Below are 24,083 nucleotides of genomic sequence, written 5' to 3' on the forward strand. Positions count from 1 at the left end.
TTCCTTCCTTCCTTCCTTCCTTCCTTCCTTCCTTCCTTCCTTCCTTCCTTCCTTCCTTCCTTCCTTCCTTCCTTCCTTCCTTCCTTTCCTCCTTCCTTTTTCCTACATGTTTCTCTCTCTCTCTAATCTATTTGCTATATAATATAATGTACTTCCAATACTTCTATCTTAATTTGTAACAAACAGAATATACACATGCATATATACATTTGAAAACACAGAGACTACCTTGAGAGCTGATTAAATGAGATCCATGAACTATGGATGTGCTTTTAAAATGTATGGCATAGGGCAGAGATGAGAAGAACCTACAACTTTTAAAAGATGAATGAGCAATATTATTTTGATTTTACTTGTCTCTCTTAAAAGACAATATTTTCAAAGGTGTTAAACATCCAACTCTTTAGCTACCTTAGAAAAACTGAGATTCAAAGTTGCTTTAGAAATATCAAAAGGTTTAGATAAAACTGAATATAATTTGATATCAACCAATCAAAGAATCTAAAAAATCATTATCACCTTGTCCTGGATTTGCTTAGAACTGTAAAAAGAGCTGTAGAGGTAAGATGACAGAAAACAAAACAATAATCAGTGAGGTGTTCAGCCCTAAAGTAACAAGGCAACTTCATGTCTTCTTCCATGACATGGACCAGACTATGATGGTGGTAGGGAAATTATATAAAGGTAAAAAGATCTGCTGTGCTGTTGTGCCCTTCTTGAGGAGCCCCTGCAGTAAAATCTTGTACAGTCATACATTTTAATAGATCTGCACAGGATTCTGCACAGTTTCTGTTAGAAATACCCTTGTAATTAGTTGTTAGTCTTGAAACAATTAGAAGTGAATGTTGTTTCAAAAGTCTTCTTTTGCTTAGGTCCACATTCATGTATGCTTTGGAAAATCCTAATGTACAGATACTCTCTTATTACAAAGGAGAGTTTAAAGATGTTACTTGCTGAACATAAACACAGAACTTCTCAGTATTTATTTTTTGCTTTTATATTTCAACTGCTTTATTTATTTATTTATTTATTCTTTCTCAGCTATCAGTCTCAGTGGCAGCTGCTAAGGATACTTATTTCTACACCTCAAAAATCAAATCAGTTAATATATATATTTTTTTTTCTTTAAAAACTTGGATATATCAGGATTGATGTGATTGCATCCATCCTCTTCCCATGTCTCTCAAAGAACCACAGCATGATCTTGGCATGTATCCTGTAGTGTCTCATTCTCTGTCTACCTCAGAGTCACTTTGTTAAATAGACTGTAAGGTTTTCCATACAGGAACAATGTTCTGTGTTGCACAGTCACATCTAGTCTTTGTGGAGAGGCTTAATTTCTTCTAACTTACAAAACCAGTAAAAAAAATGGCAGTAATGCACAGAAAAACAACAAAGATGAAATTAATAGAACCTCTAAAATGTATAACAAACGTTCAGAACATTTTCTTCCCTGAAGTCAATAAATTTTCTCCTTATACTAACCTACTTCTGCTTATGATATTATCTGTTTTGTGCTAGAAAGGTCTCCAAACTATCGCCTTGGCAACCAATAAACATTAATCCATGTGAGATTATCCTCTTGAAATACTTTCTATATTGGAAATGTTATGTAGGAGGTAAATTTCATTGGAACTGGAAAAGATGTGCTGATGATTTAATTCCCCCAGCCCACCCCCCTTTCTCTCCCCTCCTGAATTTTGCAACAAAACAGTCTTGAATATTTCTTCTATGAGAACAAATTTAAATTCACTCGCAGTCAGTCAATTCAGTGTCAGTCAGTTTAAATTCACTCTCTTGGGCACACCTGGAGCATGGGTTTATCTGCCCCAGAAGACTATCAGCACCCTAAGCAGTCTAACAAAAGATACAGTATAGCTCCCTCGAGCCCCAGTGTAGCTTGTGAAATGTTACTTTATGTTAGCAACCTTAATTTTCAGTTCTCATGGATATTTACAAGAATGGTTTCAAAGGACCAAACCAATGATTACATGAAATACTTGAAACTGGCAAGTACCTGTGCAAAAATTGGCCCTCTAACCTTAGCAGTTCTGTAGGTTAAAACACTTTAAAGCTTTCATGGCAAGATCCAGTGCTGTTGACACAACACTTTATCACTCATTTCTGATTTTGTCAGAAATCCCAGGCAAGCAAATAATGTCACACTTCTCCCTGTCATACCAAGTAATGCCAGCTGCTGAGGTTGAGCCCAGAAAGAGAAACGGTGTTGTAACATCAGTTATAACCAAAGACTGTGTTCTGGTTCATTGGCCACCAAAATCAATGTGATTCTTACTGAATATAATAGGCTTCATATTGCACCTCCGTAGGGTGATAATGAGGTTTAGAACTATATCTAGGATTTCACATATGCTAAGGCATTAGCAAGTAGGAACAAGTTATTTAAATGACTGATCAAAGTCCACTAATGTCTTCCCATAAGTTTTGAACAAGTGCCACAGTATAGAAAGTATGGAAGGTAATGGAGGTTTAGGATGACTGTGGTGAGGCCAACACACTAATGCTCTGTACAATGTACACTTGAAAGTCAAATTATCTGAAGAAGTCTTTATTCATAAGAGCAAACACCTTGGAGCACTTGTCAATGTGAAATAACACATTGCTTGCGTCTCTGAAGACATGATGTGAACCATAATGTGTGTTATTTCAAAATAACACAGAGCTTGTCACTTATTATTACTGTAATAATTTGTATTTGAATGAATCAACAATGGCAATGAGTAGTTACATCAAAGAAGTGGCAGTTCCAGCAAAGGAGAAACTCTGGTTTTGTATTCCTTATGGAAAATAACGGAAACCTTTTGTAAATATGGACCATTGTTCCAGACTTACCTCCTGAAGAAAGGTTAAACCCCTTAGAATGAGTAGATGGTTTCCTTAACATTCAAACACAACATGGGATTAACTTTTCAGAAATGGTTTCCTTGCCTAGTAACACTCATATATTCATCTATGCCAGAACCTAAGGGACTGCACAGCTTGTTTTGGAAAACAGTCATTCTTCTTGTGTGACACCTGGAAGTCCCCTGATAATCTAGAGTGTTCCAGTCGACTAGTGTAACAAACTACACCTAAAACTACAGATTATATAAATATATCTATATTAAAAGTGAGGTGAATGCACAAAGAGTTTCAGCACCAATCAGACTGAAAATTACACCGCTTCTTCTCAACAGCAATGTGAGAAAAAATTATCTTTTCATATTAAAACGAATGAATGTAACAAACTTGAATATTTTGCAGCTTTTATATCTAGAGCACTGAATAACATGAAGATAAGGAGAAATTTTGAAAACAGAAATAGTACACTTCTGAATTTTATATGTGGGGTAATAATCATTTAAATAATACTTTAACCTTTTTAACTAACAATGCCTTTTTATTTCTAAACGGAATAAGCTACTAAAAAAAAATCACTTCTCACTTGCAAAAGCAAGGGACTCAGAAAGGTACCTTACAAGGGACTAAACCTGGATTTGTGAAATTAGGCTGGATATACATGTACTCTTAAGATATAATTGTTCAATGTTTTTATATATACATAGATATGTATATTTAAATCTCTTGTCTATTACTTTTATTACTAGAGTAAAAGTAAAACAAGAGTGAAGCTTTTTGTTTTAGTACTTAGGCATTTGTTTGAGCCTTGAACTAAATACTTGTGTTATTTATCAGTTGTACTATTTGTTCTGGAAAGTCCAGATAGTATCTCATTGCGCTAAAACCTAGTCCTTGCCTTCAAAAAAACATGTACTACCATTTGAAAATAAAACAAATGTGTGTAAAAAGTAATTAGAGATTGGAAGCTGACACACAGAAATGTTGCCTGAAGTCATACAGAAAGTTTGTGTTAGAACATGGAATTGTAGATCAACTGTTTTAGTCCTAAGACTAAATCCTCCTGATATTAATGCCCTTGAAATGCGAAGACAAACACATACCTCAATTTATCTATGTTTTTATTCTTTTAAAGAGGAGCAAAAGATTTTTTCTGTAGTATAATCTTCTGTAGTATAATCTTATTTTATCCAATATATCCAAGCACTATTTTTGCTTTCTAGGAAGGTAGTATATACTTTTTGCTGCAATTAATGTTGAAGAATATGCTTTGACATTAACACATTGCTGTATGTGGCAAGATAGTTTGGAGCTTCTGTATTCACACAGGAGCTTTATGAAGCACTGCTTTTCTGAGATGACACAGTTTCATAGCAGGAATAAGTAAAAGCTGAGAAAAGCAAGGATTTTATTTTTATTTTTGTCTCAGGGGAAATTACAATATTCAAACAGCTGTTTTCAAATTAAGACAAACTGAACAGAGTGACAACTTAGAAAAAAATGAAATCCAAGAATGTATAGCTTTTTCTTTTGATCTTTTAACCCGTCTATTCTTGTCTGGGTGTTCAGCTTTCTTAGGCTCTAACAGGAAAAACAGCCCAAACATGGTCAAATCATATCCTCATCTGAGAAGTCTGGAAATGTTTCTGAGTGTCCTGTCTTGCATGGCATCTCCTGACACTAACTTATACAAAACGTAAACATGCTTCATCCTTGATCTCATCCTGTTGGTTGAGATTCAAGGCTGGCTTATATGTCTTATTCTGTGCTGCTATCACATAACCTTTATACTGCTTTCTGAGGTACTGTCAAAGATTTTAATGTGAGTTATGGTCCTGTGTAGGAAAGGATGGGGAAGCAAACACCTAAACCTCATGAAATTCTTATAAACCTTGCTGTCACCCTGAACACACACAGTTTAATGTCAGATGAGTGTGCCTTAGATCAGCGCAATGATCCAGAGTAATGTTTTCATTTGGATAGAACTGGTGGAAAATTTTGATTAAATGGAAACTTCCTTTTTCATTGACAATTCATTTTGATGGAAAACGCCTGCCTAATCCTTGTAATACATTACCAGACAGTCCCACAAGGCAAATTCTCTGTTTATGCATGGCTTAGAGAGAACGGCCATGAGCCAGGTTGCTTCAGTACTTTGTCATTAAAGCTCAGCTCTTATTTGCCATTTCAAACCTGGGGTGCCAGTTGTGGTGGTGAATGAAGCAGCATGAACTGGTCACTCATTCATTTCACACACAACACAGATCAATTCCTGTATGATAGAGCTTTTCATTTTCCACATATGCTGAACTGCATTTGACCTGGTGGTGAAAGGTTTCATTTACCATTACAGTCACTTCAGCTGTGCAGTTTCCAGTCTGCATGCTGATTTATGGATGGATGGATTTGCATATGGCAAACATCCACACCGCTTTATAAGTTTGCAGTTATGCCAATAAATGTAAAAATGTAAAGTTAAAGCTATGATACTAGCATGAGTAATGTTTTTGTTAGAAACAGCTCTGTTTTTTCTTTTTCTTTTCTTTTATTTTATTTTATTTATTTATTTATTTATTTTTAATGTATGTAAGGATAAAATTCCACTCCATTTAGAGTTTAAAACACAAGGAGACTGTTAAAAAAGAAACAAGCTTCTCTTTATGGTCACCTTGTTTCTTAATGAGTTTTGCTATTCCTTAGCAGACATATTTGGGGATCATCTTGTTCCTGGAGGCAGAACTATGCATAAATGATGCATAAATGATGCATATAGTGAAACACTGATGGAGAATTCTCCAGGCTTGTCTTGGAGATGGCAGTGTAAGAACAGTAATATCTAGCCAGAACAAAAGCCAGTCTAATGTACTGATAGCCATCCGTGGATGATTTAGGAAAGGGGATGAGCAAAGGAGAATACATAGTTCCTGATAGCTCTCAGGTTACAGTTGAAGAAAATCACCTTGGCTTTTTTTTTTTTTTTTAATAGCATTTGATCTCTGTATCTGACCTAACTGACTGCTGCAGAAGGCTACTGTTTAGTTAGTTTCAATACCAGTTTTAACAACTTTTATGCTTTTTAACATTTATAAACTGGTCCTGGTTTTCAGAGCACCTATTACTTTTTTTTTTTTTTTCTTTTTTTCTTCTCTGTAAGCAATTTGTCACTCTCTCCACAACATATACGTATATTGTCCATTAATGCTAACACTATATTGATGAAACATCATGATAAATATTAATTCATTCATTGTTTCCTGGCATGAGCAAAGCAGAACCTCCCACCCACATTCTGCAACAGCCTTAGGAATGCAAGACGTTTCATGCTTAAATCATCTACTATGCAATGCAAACGTTTATACCCACTGAAACACAAAACAGATCATTCATTATTTTGAAATGTAATTTTGAATTAGACATTTACATTGAAGAACAGCTAAAAATAACTTGCAGCAGGGTGTGGTTTAATTTTGCACTGTTTATGGATCTGGTCCAAGCATGGTTGTATAAATATCCTTATGTTTCTGTACATTATGTAGGTAAATGCATACATGCACCTAAGGATACTTTCAGAATTCAGAGACTTTGGGAAGTTTGTTCTTCCAGCTCAGCTCCACAAAGGGAGAGGCTGAGCTCATCCATGTACCAAAACCTTATTGTAGTTGGATGGGAAAGAACTTCTCATCTCAGTTGGACATAGCAGGGGTAGGAGTTTCCCATGTTGCATTTATACCTCATGTACCCTGCTGCTGTCTGACAATTTTACATAGATGTCTGATGCCTGTATGTCCTCTAGTCAACATGTGAAGAGGCTCAGAGACTTTGTTACAGTAAGTGACCTTGACATACATGTATATGAATCTTTTGTGTCTGTGTTACTATATAATGTATTTTCTACCTGTTAATATCATCCTTGGCCAGCACTAGAGAAGTGTTAGGATGCCTCAGTTCCAAGGCATTATAGATCTATTTACTAATGAATTACTTTGTGTGTTTTTTGATTGTTAATACACTTCAAGTATTTACTGCAATTAATTCAATTGATGTCCCCTTCCAGCCTACTAAAGGACTCCACAGTCCTTTACTGGAAGTCCTTCACTGGAGATGAGTAAAGTAAATGTATTTTCCATTGGATTTTATTCCACAAATGGTTTCTGCTCCCATTTTTAATATAAAACTTTCTGTTTCCTTCTTTAAACAAACACCTATCATAAAACATGAAAAATGTTATTGCCCCACCATCCTCTACTACATTTGAGACTTTCTGCATTTTCTTAACATGTGGCATAGAGCACAGTAAGTTTTAGGATAATGGAGTGTCTCCCCGAGTGGCTACATCTGAGTAGCTGCAATTGAAATTTCTCTTGCTGTTTTGTGAGGAGCACCAAGAGACCACTGACAAGATGTCTGGAGTGAGGAAGCACATGGCCCTGTGTTAGCTGTCCCACTTTGTCAGGCAGATATTTGTAAAGGAGGAGGGATTCCTCTGCTAGCGTTAGCAGTTATTTGGAGAGACAGGAAAGCAGCTCTGGAGTCTCCTGCTGTGGGGAGAGCTCCTAGGCCCTCTCAGATGAGCTCATGTGAGAGGCAAGCAGTAGGAACTTTCACTCAGAATGCCTGAAGGTAAAGCTATGCTGAGTAAGTAATACTCCAGCAAAGGTGTTTCAATGTAAAAGGAGTTTCCAACAAAAATTTCAATGTTGTGCCTTTTTTGGATAGATATGGGAATGGTTATTGAAACAGAACAATTTCATTATGGAAACTCTGCTCCAAGATTGGAATATTACTAACTTATCTAAAGTTACTGTGCTAAAATCAGTGGAACTGCTTCAAGGCTGATTTGTGTTCAGTGTGTGCTCTGTTATGCACACAGATGAACTTTTACATAGAAGGTTTTAACAGAAAGACCTGTTAGCAGGGAAAATGGGAAATAAAATACAATGTATTTCTTTGCTCAAAAACTCAGTTTAAACTTGCTTTGGCACTAAAAAAAAAAAAAAAAATAAATCTGAAAAATTTGGTGTTGATACACATCCCAAAAAGGACTCCAGCAGACTGAGATACTGGACATAAGAATGCACTGAAACACAGCTCTTCTTGTAGTATTTTAGAGCATGTGATAAGTGGGATCAAGAGAGATTGTTACTGGATGAAACTGTTTAATTTGGAAACAGAACAATATTTTGAATAGTTTTTTCCTTGTTTCTTTCCATTAATTGAGCAAAGCTCAATAATTTCAAGTGTTCCTAACAATTGTCTGGTTTTGTTGTATTATTATTTCACAAGTGAAGAAGAACTTATATAACCTCCCAAAAGGGCATTTCACCCCACAAGTGCCATGTCCATTGAAATCAGTGGGACTACTCATATGAGTAGGAGTTTGTAAAATCAGTCTTTATTTGTTGTTGTTTTTAATCTCCTGGTAAATACTGAGACAAATCACATTTCATTACAGGAATATTAGCATGATTGAGCAAATCCCAGTCTTTGAATAATTGCCCTTTATAAATTCAGTGAATGAAAATGTGTTTAACTTTGTCTCTGTGAGTCCTTTTCAGCATAATTTAACCAGATCAAATTAGTGCACAGAAGCTATTTGGGAAAGAAAATGTGTGCTATAAATGATTACAGGGGTGACATGAACTATTTACTGAATTATGGAGCTTGAATGAAATACATCATGGCATTTTAAGGTAAGTAGATAGAAACTACAAAATATTATCAGGGAAAATGATTACTGCTTAGAAAACTACAGCAACAGGCCCATGTTATCTCATGATTAACGGGTAGGTACATAATTCACATCACCTTTCAAGGTGAACTTTACTTTGGAAACATTTTCTAGTCCTTGCTCCTGCCTAATCACAGTTTTTGGAGCTGTTTCAGGCATGAATGGCTTAGTAAATCTTTCTCTCTCCATATATACACATGCCAATTCTATCTAAGCAGTCACGAAGTACAATAAAACATGCAGAAAACTAACTGGCTCAGAGCCTATTAGAGTTTTTATTTTACTCTGTGTTCCTCATTTTTCTACTGTTTACTTTCAATTTTTTTTTTTTTTTTTTTTTTTTTTTTCCCTTTTTGGATGCATGAAACGCTGTGTATTTTTGAAGGATATATCTAGTTTTAAACCAAAACATTCACTTATTCTACCTAGTTAAGTGTGCAGTGCAACAATAGAGATTAGTGAAATATTGAGCAGTTTGTAAACAAGATTCAAGTAATGATTATTTTGAGCGTCTCATGGGTCAGATAAAGACTGGCACAATTCAGAATAATAATACTTGAATCCTTTATGTTTCTTCCACTCCAATGATGCTCTTATGCCAGATTCTCAGTGAAGGTCTACACCTCCTTACTCCTTAGATCTTATTATTTTTTTTTTCCCCCATGAAGGAAGAAAGGGCAGCATTTTTAGCATTTTTTTTTTTTCCTTTTAATATTAAAAGAAGCAGAAAACGTATAGTTGTGGAAGACCAGAAGACCTGATATTGCTTTTTAAAATTCACTTATCCCCAAGTGGTCATTATTGCAGCGAATCTATTTAAGGAATAGGAGTTTCCATACCTGTGAATAGGTTAAAGTTTTATGGTGTATCTTTTCACAGCACTTTGAAATGCAATGATCTTTGCCAGGAGCTAGCTGCAGAATTATTTACATATCTCTCTTCCTACCTCGGCTGACCATTCACATGCAAATAGGAGCTTTGACAGCTTCTCCACACATTTATGAAGCCCGGTGATCTGTCATTTTTCAGCTCAGAATGAAAAATATGACAATGCCTTAGAATAAAGCCCTGCCCGACTCTAGATTAGTTTCTTACTCTGCAGTACTGAATATGAAAAAAAAAAAAAAAAAAAAAAGACTTTAGAAAAAGAAACTTTATTGGAATGGAAAATTGGAAAATCTAGGGAACACAATGAATGCATTTTGATCACAATATAAGCATAATTTTCTTAAGTTTGGGCTGGGGGAGTGTAGTTTTACAAACGATTTGAAAGGCAGAGATGACTTAAACTATTGCTTTTTTACTGTTTGATTACCCCCTTGATAAGTCAGTCACAAAATAACTCCCCTCTACCACCTCCCTGCCCCCCCCCCCCAAAAAAAAAAAAAAAAAACACACAGAACTGAACAAAACAAAAACTGCTTTTCACACGAGGTTCAATTCACTGCATGGTGGACACACCAACATGACATCTGGGGAGGAATGTGAACAGCAGATACTTAACCTGGTCCTGCCTGTTAAACTCTGTTTTTTTTTTTGTTTGTTTGTTTTGTTTTGTTTTGTTTTGTTTTGTTTTGTTTTTGTTTTTTTTTTTCTTGACTAGTACTAATGAGCACTTGCCTACAGAATGGACTCACTCGAAAATGGTACCAGAACAGTTCATCTCTTCACACAACAGGTTCACTGTCTGCCTCTGCACATGCAAGCAATTCTTTCCTAAACCCTGATGTCCAAAAAACCTAACGGGATTGCCTTGCTCAGGACAATATTGTCCTTTGATGGTGATTATCAAAAAAATCATTGCTATTCTACCCACTCACTAGTTGTTATTTTCAAAGAAAACTTGTTTTAATACCTGAAGTCTCCTTTTATGGTGTAGTTCCAGTGTCTTAGAACCAGAAACAAGTACATGTTTCCTAGACTGTTTCACCTCCCTTCATATAATTTACATACATTGATCACTTCCATATGTCTGGCGTAAGGTAAAATAGTTTGCATGCATAGTAATGGTGGTGAACCTACAGCAAAACAAAATTCAGTGTCTGTCATATTCATACATGCTGATAGAAAAAGTTTTTAAGAGAATGCCAGTTATGAGAAATGGATTTTAAAAAGCTGTTTGTAGTTTCAGCTATAGAAATTACATTCAAAAACTAGAAGGTGCATTGTTCACGCTTGTCCTCACTCCCTTTGGTACAATGTCAATTAACAGTATCAATGCTCTAATTCCCTTTTCTCTTGCACCACTGTAGACACAGTAGACACATTTAATGAAGTTATATATGATTTACATGAAGATAATTGCTGATAGCTTAAAATTTCTAATGTAGAATAATAGTACACAAAAGATTTGATACTTTGAAAGCAAATGAAACAGTTGCATTTTTGTTGTTGTTTGTTTGTTTGTTTGCTTTTTTGTTTTTACTTCAGTAAACTGATTTTTATTTATTTATTTATTTATTTATTTTTGTGTTGGTCTCTGGTGATCTGTTTGCCAGCTTCAGGAACTGAGCTTAGGTTTTCTAGTGCCAGCAAAATGATCACAAAAAATGGTATGAAGTGGTTCAGTAAGATACCTTAATTTAAAAAGTCAAACCACAGACTTTTGACTAATCAGAACCATAAAAATAAATTCATTTGTATTGTGTATTCATTGTGTATTTCTTAATTAATAACATGAAAATTAGCATTTTATTGTGGGGAAAAAAATGTTATTCAAAGCAAGAATTAACTAACGTGTATAAAAAAAAAAAAAAAGTATAAAAACAAAGCATAGAAAAATAATCCTTGAATTAATTCACTAAAGGTAATATTTACATGCTGTATTTCAGGTATGTGGAATATACGCACAAACAGTTTTATTTTCACACAGGCCATGATGATAGAAGGAACAGGTGATTTCATATTTATTCTGGGAATTTTACAGAAATGTAATTCTCCTTCTAAATTTATTATAGCAGTCATTATTAGGTTTGAACTAGCACTGTTAAATGACAGTTTTCCACTGAGTGAGTCACAAATGACATGCAATTATAAGTGACTGAGCTAATTACTGAGTGTTTCCCCAAGTGACAGAGGAAGGCTGCCCTCCTCCTGGAGAAGGTTGGAAATCATGTTGGGTATGGAAGGACCGAAAAAAGGCTGCATATGGGAAGACATAGAGGTTTAGTATCCAGAGTCTCTTGGGAAAGAAAGCCCATAAACATGTAGGAGCAGGTTAAACACCGGTGGCCTGGTAAGATATGTTCAGACTAAGTGGAAAAGGGAGGAAGTGTTTGAAGTAAGGTTTTTATTTTTGTCTGATAAGTGCACACACACATACACACAGCTTTATCTTACTCTTTGCTTTTAAATTTGATTATCTGCTAAGGATACAAAGAAGGAGAAGACTAGCTTAAACTCAGAGAACTAGGCCAGGGTCTTGCAAGCTTTCACATATCTTTGGTAGACAGTACTGCAAAGACTAAACACAAAGGCTCCTTTCCTTCAGACAGTGCCATCTGTAATCACCTTCACAGTGTATTTAGTGTGAAATAGAGGTGGAGACTCCAAAAAACATTGTGAAATGTTCCTGTATAAAACCATCTGGAATACCCAAATCACATTAAAATAGATGGACTTTCTGGATAATAGGCATGTGTTTCATGTCACACACATACACGGCTGTGAATATATAGTTTTATAATCAGTTTAAAGTACCTGTAAGTTCTTTGTATGGTGATCAAAACTAAGTTCCGACTGAACTTTGAATATAAACATTAATGAGATTATTCTGAGAACTGCTACAGCTCTGAATAAGCATGTCAAGTCTCTGACCTCAAGCAATTCCTCAAGAAATCACCTAATAGCCAAAGAATTAATAAGATTTCACATTTATAGTGTTTTCTTTGATTCCTATTACAGTACAGATTTTCTGTGTACCTTCATACACGATGCTGAGCTTCTGTTAACCTTCAGCTTCCACTTGTTGGTAAGGATAACATAGCTTTCCAAATTTGTGTGACTGTTGTCCAGTAAAGAGTGTAAGTTGCAATGGGTGTTAGAAGAATGGTGAAAGACACAAAATTGAAAAAGGGATGTCGGAAAAGTAAGTAGAATACTCACTCAGTAGGCTACAGTTCCCTGGATATAGTAAAACAAAAAGAAAATGAAAAAAAAAAAAAAAAAAAAAAAGAGGGAAAATCAAATCAATAAAAAATGAACAGTTAGAATGATAAATTTATATAAATTTTATTTTATATATTCCAGACTTCAGAGAAAAATAAAATTTCCGACATATATTCTTATTTTTATTTTCATAATAGTTTTTACAAGAGTTATATAGAATTGCCTTTCAAATTTAACAAATCCCTAAATCTTTAAATCCTTTCTTATGAGATGAAATTTTGCTTGCCTATTTCTTCAAGTATTATGACTAGAGCACAGTAGTATGACTGAGGATACATACTTAGAACTGCAATGTGGGATAGAGTTACCAAACTGAAAATGGCACAGCTAACATTCTGTAAATACTGCCCTGCTGATGTTTAGGATAGTTCAGATAAGTGCCAACAAGGGCTCTTTGAAAATGTTATCATGTCTTCCTGTACTTCTGAATTTACATTTGCTCTTGGTGAATGGACTCTGACACATGCTGGAAGAGTAGTAATTTAGAAATAAAGCAATTTCCTGACTATGCAATTTGCAGGTACCTCAGGAATGCATTTATATTGTTGTTTGCAAGGCTGTCAGATCAGAAAGTCTAGATACAGCTGTTCATCTGTGGTAGTAGGGGGGTATATGGGAAAAAACTAACCTGGAAGGTAAAGTTTTCTTTCTGAGATCCACAAAAAAAAAAAAAAATCTTTTCTGATGTCCCTCCCATCACTTGAAAGGAGCTGACATTTGTCACATGGGTCTAGCAGAACACAGAGCTTGTACTTGCATGATGAGGATGACACGATGACACAGCCCCTTCCATGATGGGGATGAGATCAAGTTGACCTACAGGTATTACAGAACAACTCATCATTGCAGCTGTGGCCATTGTGTTTGGAGAAGAAGAGCTCCACCGGAGACAGTTCAGACTATATTTTCATGCAGAAGTAGTAACGTTGCACTGGGAAATCCATGAAGTAAACATAATATTAACATCTTTACTTCATGTTAAGAGACTTCAATCTGTTTCTTGCCAGGTGTGGGATCTGTGCAAAGGATAGCTCTTGCCATTGCAGTGTCAGCTGCTGATGAAAGCTGTAGCCTGCACTCTATGCAGTTCTTTTGGATGCTTGTGAGCTGTATTTATCGTCTGTTGCCTCTAGAAAAGGCCACCAACTCCTCCCCCTTGAAAGGCAGCTCTAAGTCCTTTAAATTATCTCACAGAACTTTTTTGTGTCCTTTTCTCACACAAGGCTGGAATTTCAAAAGGAGCCAAGAGGGGCTGTCAGAACCAACATGAGCTTTATACATGTACTTCATTAGAGTGGAGAGTAAAGGAGATTTTTCTTTTTCCTTCTTCCAAAGGTTAGATGAAAACAAATAACTGCTTCATTCCTTGGATAGTTCCCCACAAGATCCAACTTTGCACAAAAATATTTATGAGACAAGAATTTTATTTGACTGCTCACTTCTAAAGTTTCTGCAACATTCAGCTGGAGAGATAAGCAGGAAGCCAAACAAATGTCAAAAATTTTAAAACATTAGAAGAATGGCAAAAGCTTCTGACTTTGCTGTATTTTGTTATCAAACAGTAAAGGATGAAAATTAGATGTGACTCAAAGTAGACTAGTGCTCACACATTGCAGAGATTGCTGTAGACCTGCCTAGATGAAGGGGAACCTGTAATCACCAAGGTGAGAAAAGAATCCCCCAAAGTGTAAGTCAACTATTCAGAATTTTTAGAAATGAGCCTAAATTAGGCTCTCTCACTAATGAAATAGGTCAGCTAAAAAATGGGAGACAGGGTCCTGACACCTGTCTTTTCAATTGTACATATGCACATGTATATTTATGTACAAACCAACTTATACAAAATTGGGTCTTGAAAACGGTTTTTATTTAAAAGTAGAAACCTTCAGAAAGTAACAGAGCTGGTCAGGGGACAGCATATAGAAAGATCGGAATGATTAAGCTATTAAATTAGTAAAGCTCTGCAGCCCCAGACAGTCACTTCCAGCATGTGTCACTGGGTTTGGAATGAGCTTATTAAGGAGGAGAGATATGGGAAATGTGAGATGTAAGTTAGGGAATTGTTTTCAGAACAATGAAGAATTTAGCAGTACTGTATATTTATTGCTGCGACTGAAAGTTTTATGGAAATTTAGTTAGATCTAGGCAATCTCCAGATCACAGACACGGAGGGCATACATAGGTTTTAGCAGTAGGATTTTAACACAAATTTAAATACTCATTTAGACAGATTCTTAAATTAGGTAGTTTTGATTTCGGGACACAGCCTAAATTCTTCTGTAGCATTTAATTGGCACCTTCTTTTGATATCCTCACAGAAAGAAAGAATCTAAATGAATGAACAAGGAGCTTAATTCCTTTTCCAGTCACTGAAGAGCGATGAGCGTCCTTAAAGTCTCATTCAGCCTGCCTAACCCAAGATAAGCTCTCTGGAGGTACCCCTCTCCTCCCATTGACAGTAACAAGAGCCTAACATGACTGACATAGTCAGTCAAAAAGAAAGAGAAAGACACCACAGAGAACCTCCTACTGCGCAGGAGAAAGGCTACAGCGCTCTTAAGATTTTTGATGCTCTCAACAGCTGTGGCTATCCCTTTCTCTTGTACATTGGGGCACTGTCCCCCTTGGAAAAAAAATAGGAAAAATCAAGTAAATGTACTATCCACAGTAATTCTCACCATTCACAGCTGTTACTGCAAGAGAGCAGCTAACCTATATGAAGGCTTTATGTGGGAGGACCGTGAACTTGCAGACATTCCTGAAGGGAGCTTTAATCCTGCAAGGGAAGGAATTCGCTGAATCGCCCACCAGACCCAGCACAACACCAGCAGCAAATTTCCCATGTAACCTTAATTAACAAGTGCACCAGGACAAGCTACAGAACTTCTATTTAAAATTTTGACGTGGAGATGCCAGGGTCCACCCCACACATTTGCTTAAAAAATAAGTGTGTGGGAGCCTGAAAACAATTTTATCCTTTTTAGCTTTCAAACAACTGGAAAATGTCACGTTGACACCACTTAGAAGGATTTGTTTCCTTCTCAGTCACTTAGGCACCGCCCCAGGTAAAGATCTGATTTTCTTTCAGATTTAGGGTCAAACCAGGCTCCAGGTGATGTAGAAAATGTTCAAAACATTGAAGTAACTTTGTATTACTTGTGCTTCCATTGCAGTCTTCCAGGTGTGCATGTAAGAGAAAAAGCCTGTGGCCCAGAAGTAAATAAAATGATGTCTCCCTAATAGCAGCTGTGGGCATTAAAACTCATATGCTGGATCAGTGATTAATCAAACCAAAACCATATTAGAAGGATCAGAGTACAACAATACATTAAATAAAACCTGAAAAAAAAAACACACTTCGAAGCAAAAAGAAAGAATTTAAAATACAAATCATTTAGTGGTTTCTTCTTGGAAGCAGCTTGATGTTAATGCTTTTTTTACATACAAATGCACATGCGGGAGAGATTATCATATATAATCCATTTGTATTCTAGCAACCTGCAAAGACTGGGTTTCTTTTTTTAAATATTGTTTTGTCAAATTGTTATGGAATAAATGCACACCTAAATAAGCCCTGAGCAAACAGATAGGTACTTCAGTCCTGATCTAAAAGACTTCAAGCACAGAAGCAGATTTTAAGGCAGAATTCACTTCCAGGAGATCCACTGAAGTCAGTGAAATTGTAAATGATTAATTTTTTTATTTTTTTTTCCAGGTGAGAGTTGTAAAGAAGCTATCATAAAAATGCAAGGGTAAGAGCTGCACACCTTGTACAGAGCTAAAGAGCTGTGTTTCATTTTCTGTCAATACAGCACCTTCCATGAATATGTCAGTCATTTGTAATCCATACAGCACAAATAATTACAGAGAACCTCAGCTTCTCAGAAAAGAGAAGTAATTCAGAAGGCTCTGCAATTCAGAAACCACTTTTTCCACTGGAATTAAATGGGAAAGTTGGAAACACAAAATGAAAATGTTGGGCTAGGTTTTCACCCTCCTTGTTCCAATTACTCTGCATGTCTCAGGCCCTAATTAGCAAGCTGAAAATTTCCCTATATAGGCAAGATCTGAGCTTAGGCATTTTCTTTATCAGCTTCTCCCTTCTGTCAGCATATAGGACATGACAGAGGCACATGGGATACATTTGGGTTGTCCTATGGTCTCTTCTGACAGTCCTCAGGTCTTGTGAAGATCCCACTCAACCAACATCAGAAAGAGCAATATGCAGAGATTCTCTGAAATTCTCAACATTTACAGGAGAAAAAAAAAAAGAGCTAAGGAATCTGTGGCTGCATCTGACGTCTTCATTGCCTTCAGAGTGAACTGAGCTGATGGCAAAGACAGAGAGCAGCGGAGCATGCAGAAACACCGTGCAGAAAGGCTGGAAGCTGAGGAACATGACAATCCTGCACCTCTCAACTGTCAACGTCACCTGCTTGCCTTGCTTCCCGGTCTTCTTCCCAAATCTAGACAGCCCTTCATCTCCTTTTCAAGCATGTTGGAGAGGCTTTTCCCTCAGAGTCTAAGCAAAAGGCTTTTTAAGCAGGTACCTTGAAACCTGAGACAAATTCTAACAGTGGTCCCAGTTCAAGAGAGACAGCCTGTATTGCTGATGTTTCTCCTTTTCCTTCTCCAAGCCTGGCCTGCTTTCCCAATATTTGTGGAGTTATTGAATTGTGAGTTATAGAGTTTGATTGAAAGGAAAAACCACAATCAAAACCGCCAGCAGGTCATCAGCTACAACCCAACTAGGTCAACAAAATACAAACCAAGTATCATATTTACACTAACATACATACAGGTAATTCAGTGCAGTGTCATTCCTCCCTCGTCACAGCATGTTGCACTGATTGAGTCAGACAGAAGCTTTGCCATTGCTCTCACTTGGGCCAGGATTTCATCCGTATAAAAATCCATCACATGAAATTGTAAATCAACTGCACTTCAAGGACAGAGTAGTTCTCACTATCACTCCAACTTTAAACAAAACACTTATTTTTAATATGGTTTGAACTGGAGCCAGGGAGCAATAGAGCTAAATCTGTGTGCAATGCTTTTCCACTTACTTGTTCTCAAGTAATATGTATCCAATTGAGCAATAATAACAAAGAAGAACCACACATGTACTCTTACAAAACATACTTACAGCATTTAGTAATTTTCAATAGAGAAATAGGACGCAACAGATGGATTTGAGAAAATTGGGTTCACAAGATTTACTCATATGGAGACAAAAATGGGTGTTGTCTTAGGAAAAATCTATAAATCAATGAATTGTTAATGGAAACTCACTATTTCTTTGGGCTTATATGTTTATATTTAAAGGTTAGTGTTGCTGGTTTTGTCTCTGTTTGTGACGTTGCCCCTCCATACAGAGGACAGCAAAAGAAAATAGGAAACAATAGATGATACAAGAAATCCATCTGGAGTTAAGGCTATATTTATTGTTTTAAACTTTGCACACTCAACTTGATCACCAACTTTCTGAGAACTCTGTGCGCAATAGAAGTTTTCTGAACAGAATCTGTGACCTGGTGACACAGTGACTTACAGCTGACATGGAAACTCAAGCCAGTGAGATTTAAAAAAAAAAAAAAAAAAATAATAATAATAATAAAAAATCTTTAAGAAAAGATTCTTCTACTTTGGACATATCAAAAATTACATTTCTTGTTATTTTATAATTAAGGCAAAATCTTTGAAGGACATAAAAAGAGGAGCTCAGATGTTGAAGGGCTTGGCTGAGCTTTCAGTTTTACAGCTATTTTTTTTTACCATACTGAGACTATGATCCAGAACTTATAAACTTATAAACGTCAATAAACTTTGGATTGAAAGAATTAATCATATTAGTTATCTTTTAAATAAGGAGACAGGTATCACCTATGTTAAACCTTTCTAATCTGTGCTCTAAAAGGAATATGGATGGAAACTTTAAAATGCACAAAGCAAAAGCCTTGATGCTACTGAACAGGAGTTTCACCACAGATCTCATCTGGACAAGGATTTCCCTAATGAGCTCCTCAAATTTCCTTCCTTTAATACGTCACCAAAATCAAGGTGATATAAACCAAATAACCAGAGCTCTGTTTTACAATAAACAGAAAGAACCTTTTCAGACCGCAGATGAGGCCTTAATATATGTATTTATACACTTTCCCTTCCTCTTCCTATCCACAATGTACCCTGTAGGATGCTTCTAATCTGCTGCAAGACTGAGTGACGTGAAGTTAAGAGGAAGCGAAAATGGGAGTTAACCAAAATTTCTGTCCAGCAACCTGGGAAATGGCAGAGCTAATACTGGACCTTTGAAAACAAGTGACCATAGGAAATCAAGGTTGGCAGGGCTTTAACCCTTCATGACTCATTTCACTAACTTTTAAAGCAAAAGCCTGAGCTTTTTAACCATGTTTGACATCTAATTAGTTGAGAAAAACAAGAAGTTAAAATATATCCTTGCTTTTCTTTTGAAATAAAGCACTGACAATTAGCTCCAAGGTTTAAGCAAAAAGACAAGCATGCATGTTAAAACAAAGCACAATGACAGCCACTGAAAAGAGAAGTCACTTGGGTCAGTCTTTTTACCTTTACATATTCTTTTCAATATTATGAGTTTGTTTTACCACTGCTCTTTATGGAGAGGCAGAACGGGTAAGTAACTGGGTAACATCTTCTAATTGTAAACAGTTTGACTAGAGATGAATCATGTAGTATCACATAATCATACAGCAGTGAGGAATATCCTGGGAGATGCGTATTAGCATGTAAAGTAATTCAGTCAGTGCCTAAAAGACACGTTTTCAATACCTTTATCTCTTAAGGCTGCTCCTATGCAAACTGTCTATTTATCTGTGCACAATGATGAAAGGAAAATTTGTATTGAAAAGCACCAGCTGATAAGGCTTAGTTTCCCCTGACTAATAATGATATCCCCATACTTAGGGATCAATGTAGCAGCACATGCAGCATGTTCCTCTTGACCTGTCCAAGCATTTACACTGGTACTTAACATTAAGCACATGAAGAATCTGATTTGATTTTTAGGGTTACACACTTCTGAAGCAAAATTTATGATTAAGTACACATACAAATCAAAGGGCAGAGTGTGAATTCCTGCAAGTCTTCAGACTTTACTTTAACCTGCTTTGAGTTAAGTACGCATTTACTTTCTTTGCTGGATAGGAAGCAGGGTTGCTCAGCATTTGAACTCATTATCTTTTTACAGTGACCTATCAGTCATAAAAACAGTGTCAATGCTCCCTTTTGTTTCTTGTTTTGTACACATAGGACTGACTATATATTAAAGTTTGGTGTCTGATACATTTAAGAAATGAAAATTAGATCCTTTCTTGCAGAAACAGCTGAGCTGGAAAACAACCAATAAGCAGAGTAGCAAAATGTTGATAAACTGCACATGGATACAGTAGCATCAGGAAAAAAAAATCAAGTCACTGTCAAGCAGATTTGGCCATCCTTTGAAATTAGTTGCTGTGAGATTAGCCAGTATAAGCAGGGGTAGAGAACTTGAGCCATCAATAAACTTTAAAAAGTGAAAAATAATAAACAATAATTAATTAGCCATTAAAACCATTTACAGGACATTTTTTATAGGATTTATGCTTCTCTATACTAATCTGAGTTTCAGGATGATTGTGAAAGTTTGGAAGCTATTAAGAGGTTTTTAATGACTTTTGACATGACATGTAGTTATGGTAGAAGTTTTCTTCAGACTACATTATTCAAAAGAATCAATTTTGTAAAATAGAAATGGCTTTTCTTACGAAAACCAAATGAATGAATACCTTAAACTGTTCTTTTCATATAAATCTTCTCAAGTCTAAACACACAAAAAATGTGCATATATGTGTTCCTTAATAAAACCCCACACATGTATTTTTTCATAACAATGCATCCAAGTTTTGCAGGTGTTTAATTTTTTTTCTTTTTAATCTGAAGTGTGAAAATGACATCTGCCTTGTCTCAGAGAGGACTTTTCTCTGTTTCATTTACAGCATATGAAAGATGAAAAAAAAAAAAGAAAAAAAAAGAAAAAAAAAAGAAAATTTATTTCTACTGGCAAGAGATGTATTGACACTATACTGTAAACTGAGATTGACATCTATGACCGGGCATGCACACACGCATTCTCTTTTTTCACTATAGAAATGGTGTGTTACTTTTCCTCCATTCCTTCAGAAGGATAGTTGCTGCTCCTTCTTCCAGCCTTCTATAATCTGAGAATTATGAGAAGGGAGCTCTTCAGAGAGAAACATGTACACACACACACACACACAAACACATTCTTTTTAGTAATAATACTCCACAGCTCTTACATTTTAAACTTCTTCCCCAGTTACATATTCACCATATTTTGTGATTTCTCCTGAAAATGTATGTATAGAGGAGCTATGCTGATAAAGAAAAGGAGTCTGCCTATTTCAGAGTCCTCCTTTAATACAGGCACTATTATACAAAAGTTAATTACTGACAGTTGCAGTGTGAGTAGCATTACACAATTTCCAACATAAACGTAATCTCAGAGCTCTTTCTTCAGTTATACCTTCCTTGTGATCTTTAATGACATGCATCAGACTATACTGAAAACAACCTCAGCTCAAATAAATTGCACTGCATTAAACATCCATAGGCGGTATTTTCTAGTGCATAACAGTCCTTTCCTCCTTTTCTGGACTGATCTGTTTCTTTCAGTTTATAGTTTCTTGGCAAACCCACCATCTACTGCTTATGTTAGGCATCTGATTGTCAGATTTGTACAAACTGAATATTCATGACTTGAAAATTAACCACTTCATGCCTAAATAAAGGAAAATATAAATCTTCACTTATTCCACGGTGTTTGAAAGAGATCTGGTACTGTGGCAGCACTACATGCCCAGAACGAGGGGGGGGGGGGGGGGTTTGCTGGGTGGCCAAACACGTCTCATCGTTTTAAAGAGTAAAGTCCGATGAAATAGCACAAGACTGGAAAGACTCTTCCCCGGATCAGCACGATCCCGAGCCCTTGTCTACAAATGCAACTAACTCTTTGTCTATATTTAAACTGCGTGGTACCGACCGTAGCACAGAGTGGCTTTTTAAAGTATTTTTCTCAGAAATTTCTCCTCATGCCACTTTCCCCTTCGGAAGATAAGGAAGACCCGAGAGGAAGGTGTGTGTGGGGGGGGGGGGAGGGGGAGGGGGAGGTGAGGGGCGAGAAGGAGAGGTTTTGAGGAAAACGGAGAATAAGAGAGGACAACAGGCTTACCTTTATAGGATAATTTGAGCCTCGGCACGTTATTCTTCACATGCTGGCAGTTCACTCTTCCTGCTAGTAATACTCCCAAGGAAAGCAAGGCAATGCCCCTGAGCCAGCCCATGCTGCGGCAGCCACTGGAGGGTCCCTGCGAGCCGGAGCCGCGGCTCTCCCCGTCCTGCCGGGCTCCGCCGGGGAACTTCAGGCAACCTGGGGAGCGGAGGTAACAGGTGATGGGGGTGGGCTCCGCGCCCCGCCGCGCCCCGCCGCGCCCCGCCGCCAGCAACCCCGGCCCCCCTCCTCCTATTCCTATTCCTCCTCCTCCTCTCCGCCGCCTCCGGGGGAACTTCAAGCCCCTCTCACGCACACGCCGCGGGCCGGAAAAAGAGGCAGCCCCCGGGAGCGAGTGGCGGCCGGGCGGGGGGGCGGCATGATGCGAGAGGCGGCGGCGGGCGGTGCGGGTCGGGGGCAGGGGCCGGGGCCGGGGCCGGGCCGGGGCCGTGGCGGTGCTGGCGGGCGCCCCGTTCCCCGCACGGCGGGCGGGTCCCCGCGCACATGGAGGGAGGCACCGGGGAGGGGGGCGACACCGGCTCTCCCCGAGCTGGGTGCAGCTGACAATGGGAGAGCAGGAAAGCTCGACCCCCCCCCCCCGCTGCTCCCCCTTCCCTGCTGTCACACCACACATGCAAATGGGGGGGGGGGGGGGGGGGGGGAAGAAGAAAAGAAAAGAAAAGAAAAGAAAAGAGAAGAAAAACAACAACAAAAACCATCGCGGCTGAGATTAGAGGAGGGATCAGAATCCTCCACCGAGCTTGGGAAAGGCATGGAGCTGTAAATTGCACGATCTATTTTATGCCGTTGTCCAGGGGGTTGTGTTCCTGTTATTAGTAGTAGTAGTAGTATCATTATTATCATCGTTATTAATTGTATTGTTATTATTATTATTTTTTCATTTTACAGCTCCAATTAAAAGATGTCCTGTCCTGTCCCTCCTCCCCCCCACCCTTTAAAAACACAAGCCACAGTGTTGCTACCCACATAAATAACATCTCCTGCCCATAACATAATCCTCTTCATGTTGCTCCCAGTTAAAAACAAGTAACAAAGTCTTCCATCAGCATAACTTCACCGCTGAAGCTTTTAAAGCCTTGTTAGGGAAGGTTGTGCTAACCCTCCCGCCCTCCCCACCTCCTGCACTACTACAATTCAGCAAAAGAAATTCCTGGTAAAGCCTACTTCAACAATCAGTTCAAGACACGTACAGGTCTAGAGGGGCTTATAAATTACACTGGAGGATTCTCTGAAGCATTCTTATAAGTTAAAAACATTCCAAACCTTCCAATTCCTAGTACTCTGAATATTTTAGTGCTATATTTTTTTACACAATGAAACCAGATAATATTTTTTGTTTGTTTAAACCAGAGGGGACACAAAATATCTTCTTCTAAATGTTATGGAGCTGTAAATACAAACATGTAAGCAAACTTAAACTATCCCCACCCACACATCAAAACCCTTTTAGACAGCGATGGTTTATTACATTTACTGTGCTGTGCTGAATATCAATTTAACATGCAATTTGAAAAGTAGTTCTACATTGATATATACAGCTCATTGCATTCCTAATGCAATATGGACAGAAAAGTGGAAAACTTTTAATAATAAGTAGGCGCCCCCTATTTATTTTGCTCTGTGCTTTTCCAGAAGAAAAACTCTGTGAGTGCTTTAGGTGAGAGTGTCTGCAGTATTTGGATGACGTCTCTTCCTTCCTTTCACCATTATTTACTGTGGGTTGAAAACCAGTTATCTAGTCCCACCAAAGGGGATCACACTGCACAGAACAGAATTTTTACAGAACATGGCATCTCTTTTCTGTGCTCAAACCCATTTAGTAAGCCAGTGTCTAGGAAATATTCTTAACTTTGAAGCTGAAGTTCATAGTTGCAAATGCGGGTGTCAGTATGGTTCTAATTAAAATGTAAAGGCTCGTGAAGAACAAGGCTTGGTGCTATGGTAAAGCAGAATTTTATTCTGGCATTGCTGCTTTCAGTCCTTAATATTCACACACCAGTGGAA

General features: G+C 37.4%; 1 protein-coding gene across 3 annotated transcripts in view; it reads right to left on the reverse strand.

Annotated features, from left to right (window-relative positions):
* The window catches only part of SEMA3A (semaphorin 3A), a 342,073-nt gene that overhangs the window by 151,467 nt on the left and 166,523 nt on the right, over positions 1-24,083 (reverse strand). For 2 of the 3 annotated variants that reach the window (XM_082760950.1, XM_082760951.1), the window contains exon 1: positions 22,020-22,486. In XM_082760950.1, the coding sequence (XP_082617076.1) occupies positions 22,020-22,131 (112 nt within the window). In that variant the 5' untranslated portion in view covers positions 22,132-22,486. Of the gene's footprint in view, positions 1-22,019; positions 22,487-24,083 lie in introns of those variants that run through there. The other variant, XM_082760949.1, reaches the window with a different exon arrangement.

Source organism: Aythya marila (genome assembly GCF_965140915.1).
Source record: "Aythya marila genome assembly, chromosome: 1".
In the NCBI taxonomy this organism is placed as follows: domain Eukaryota; kingdom Metazoa; phylum Chordata; class Aves; order Anseriformes; family Anatidae; genus Aythya; species Aythya marila.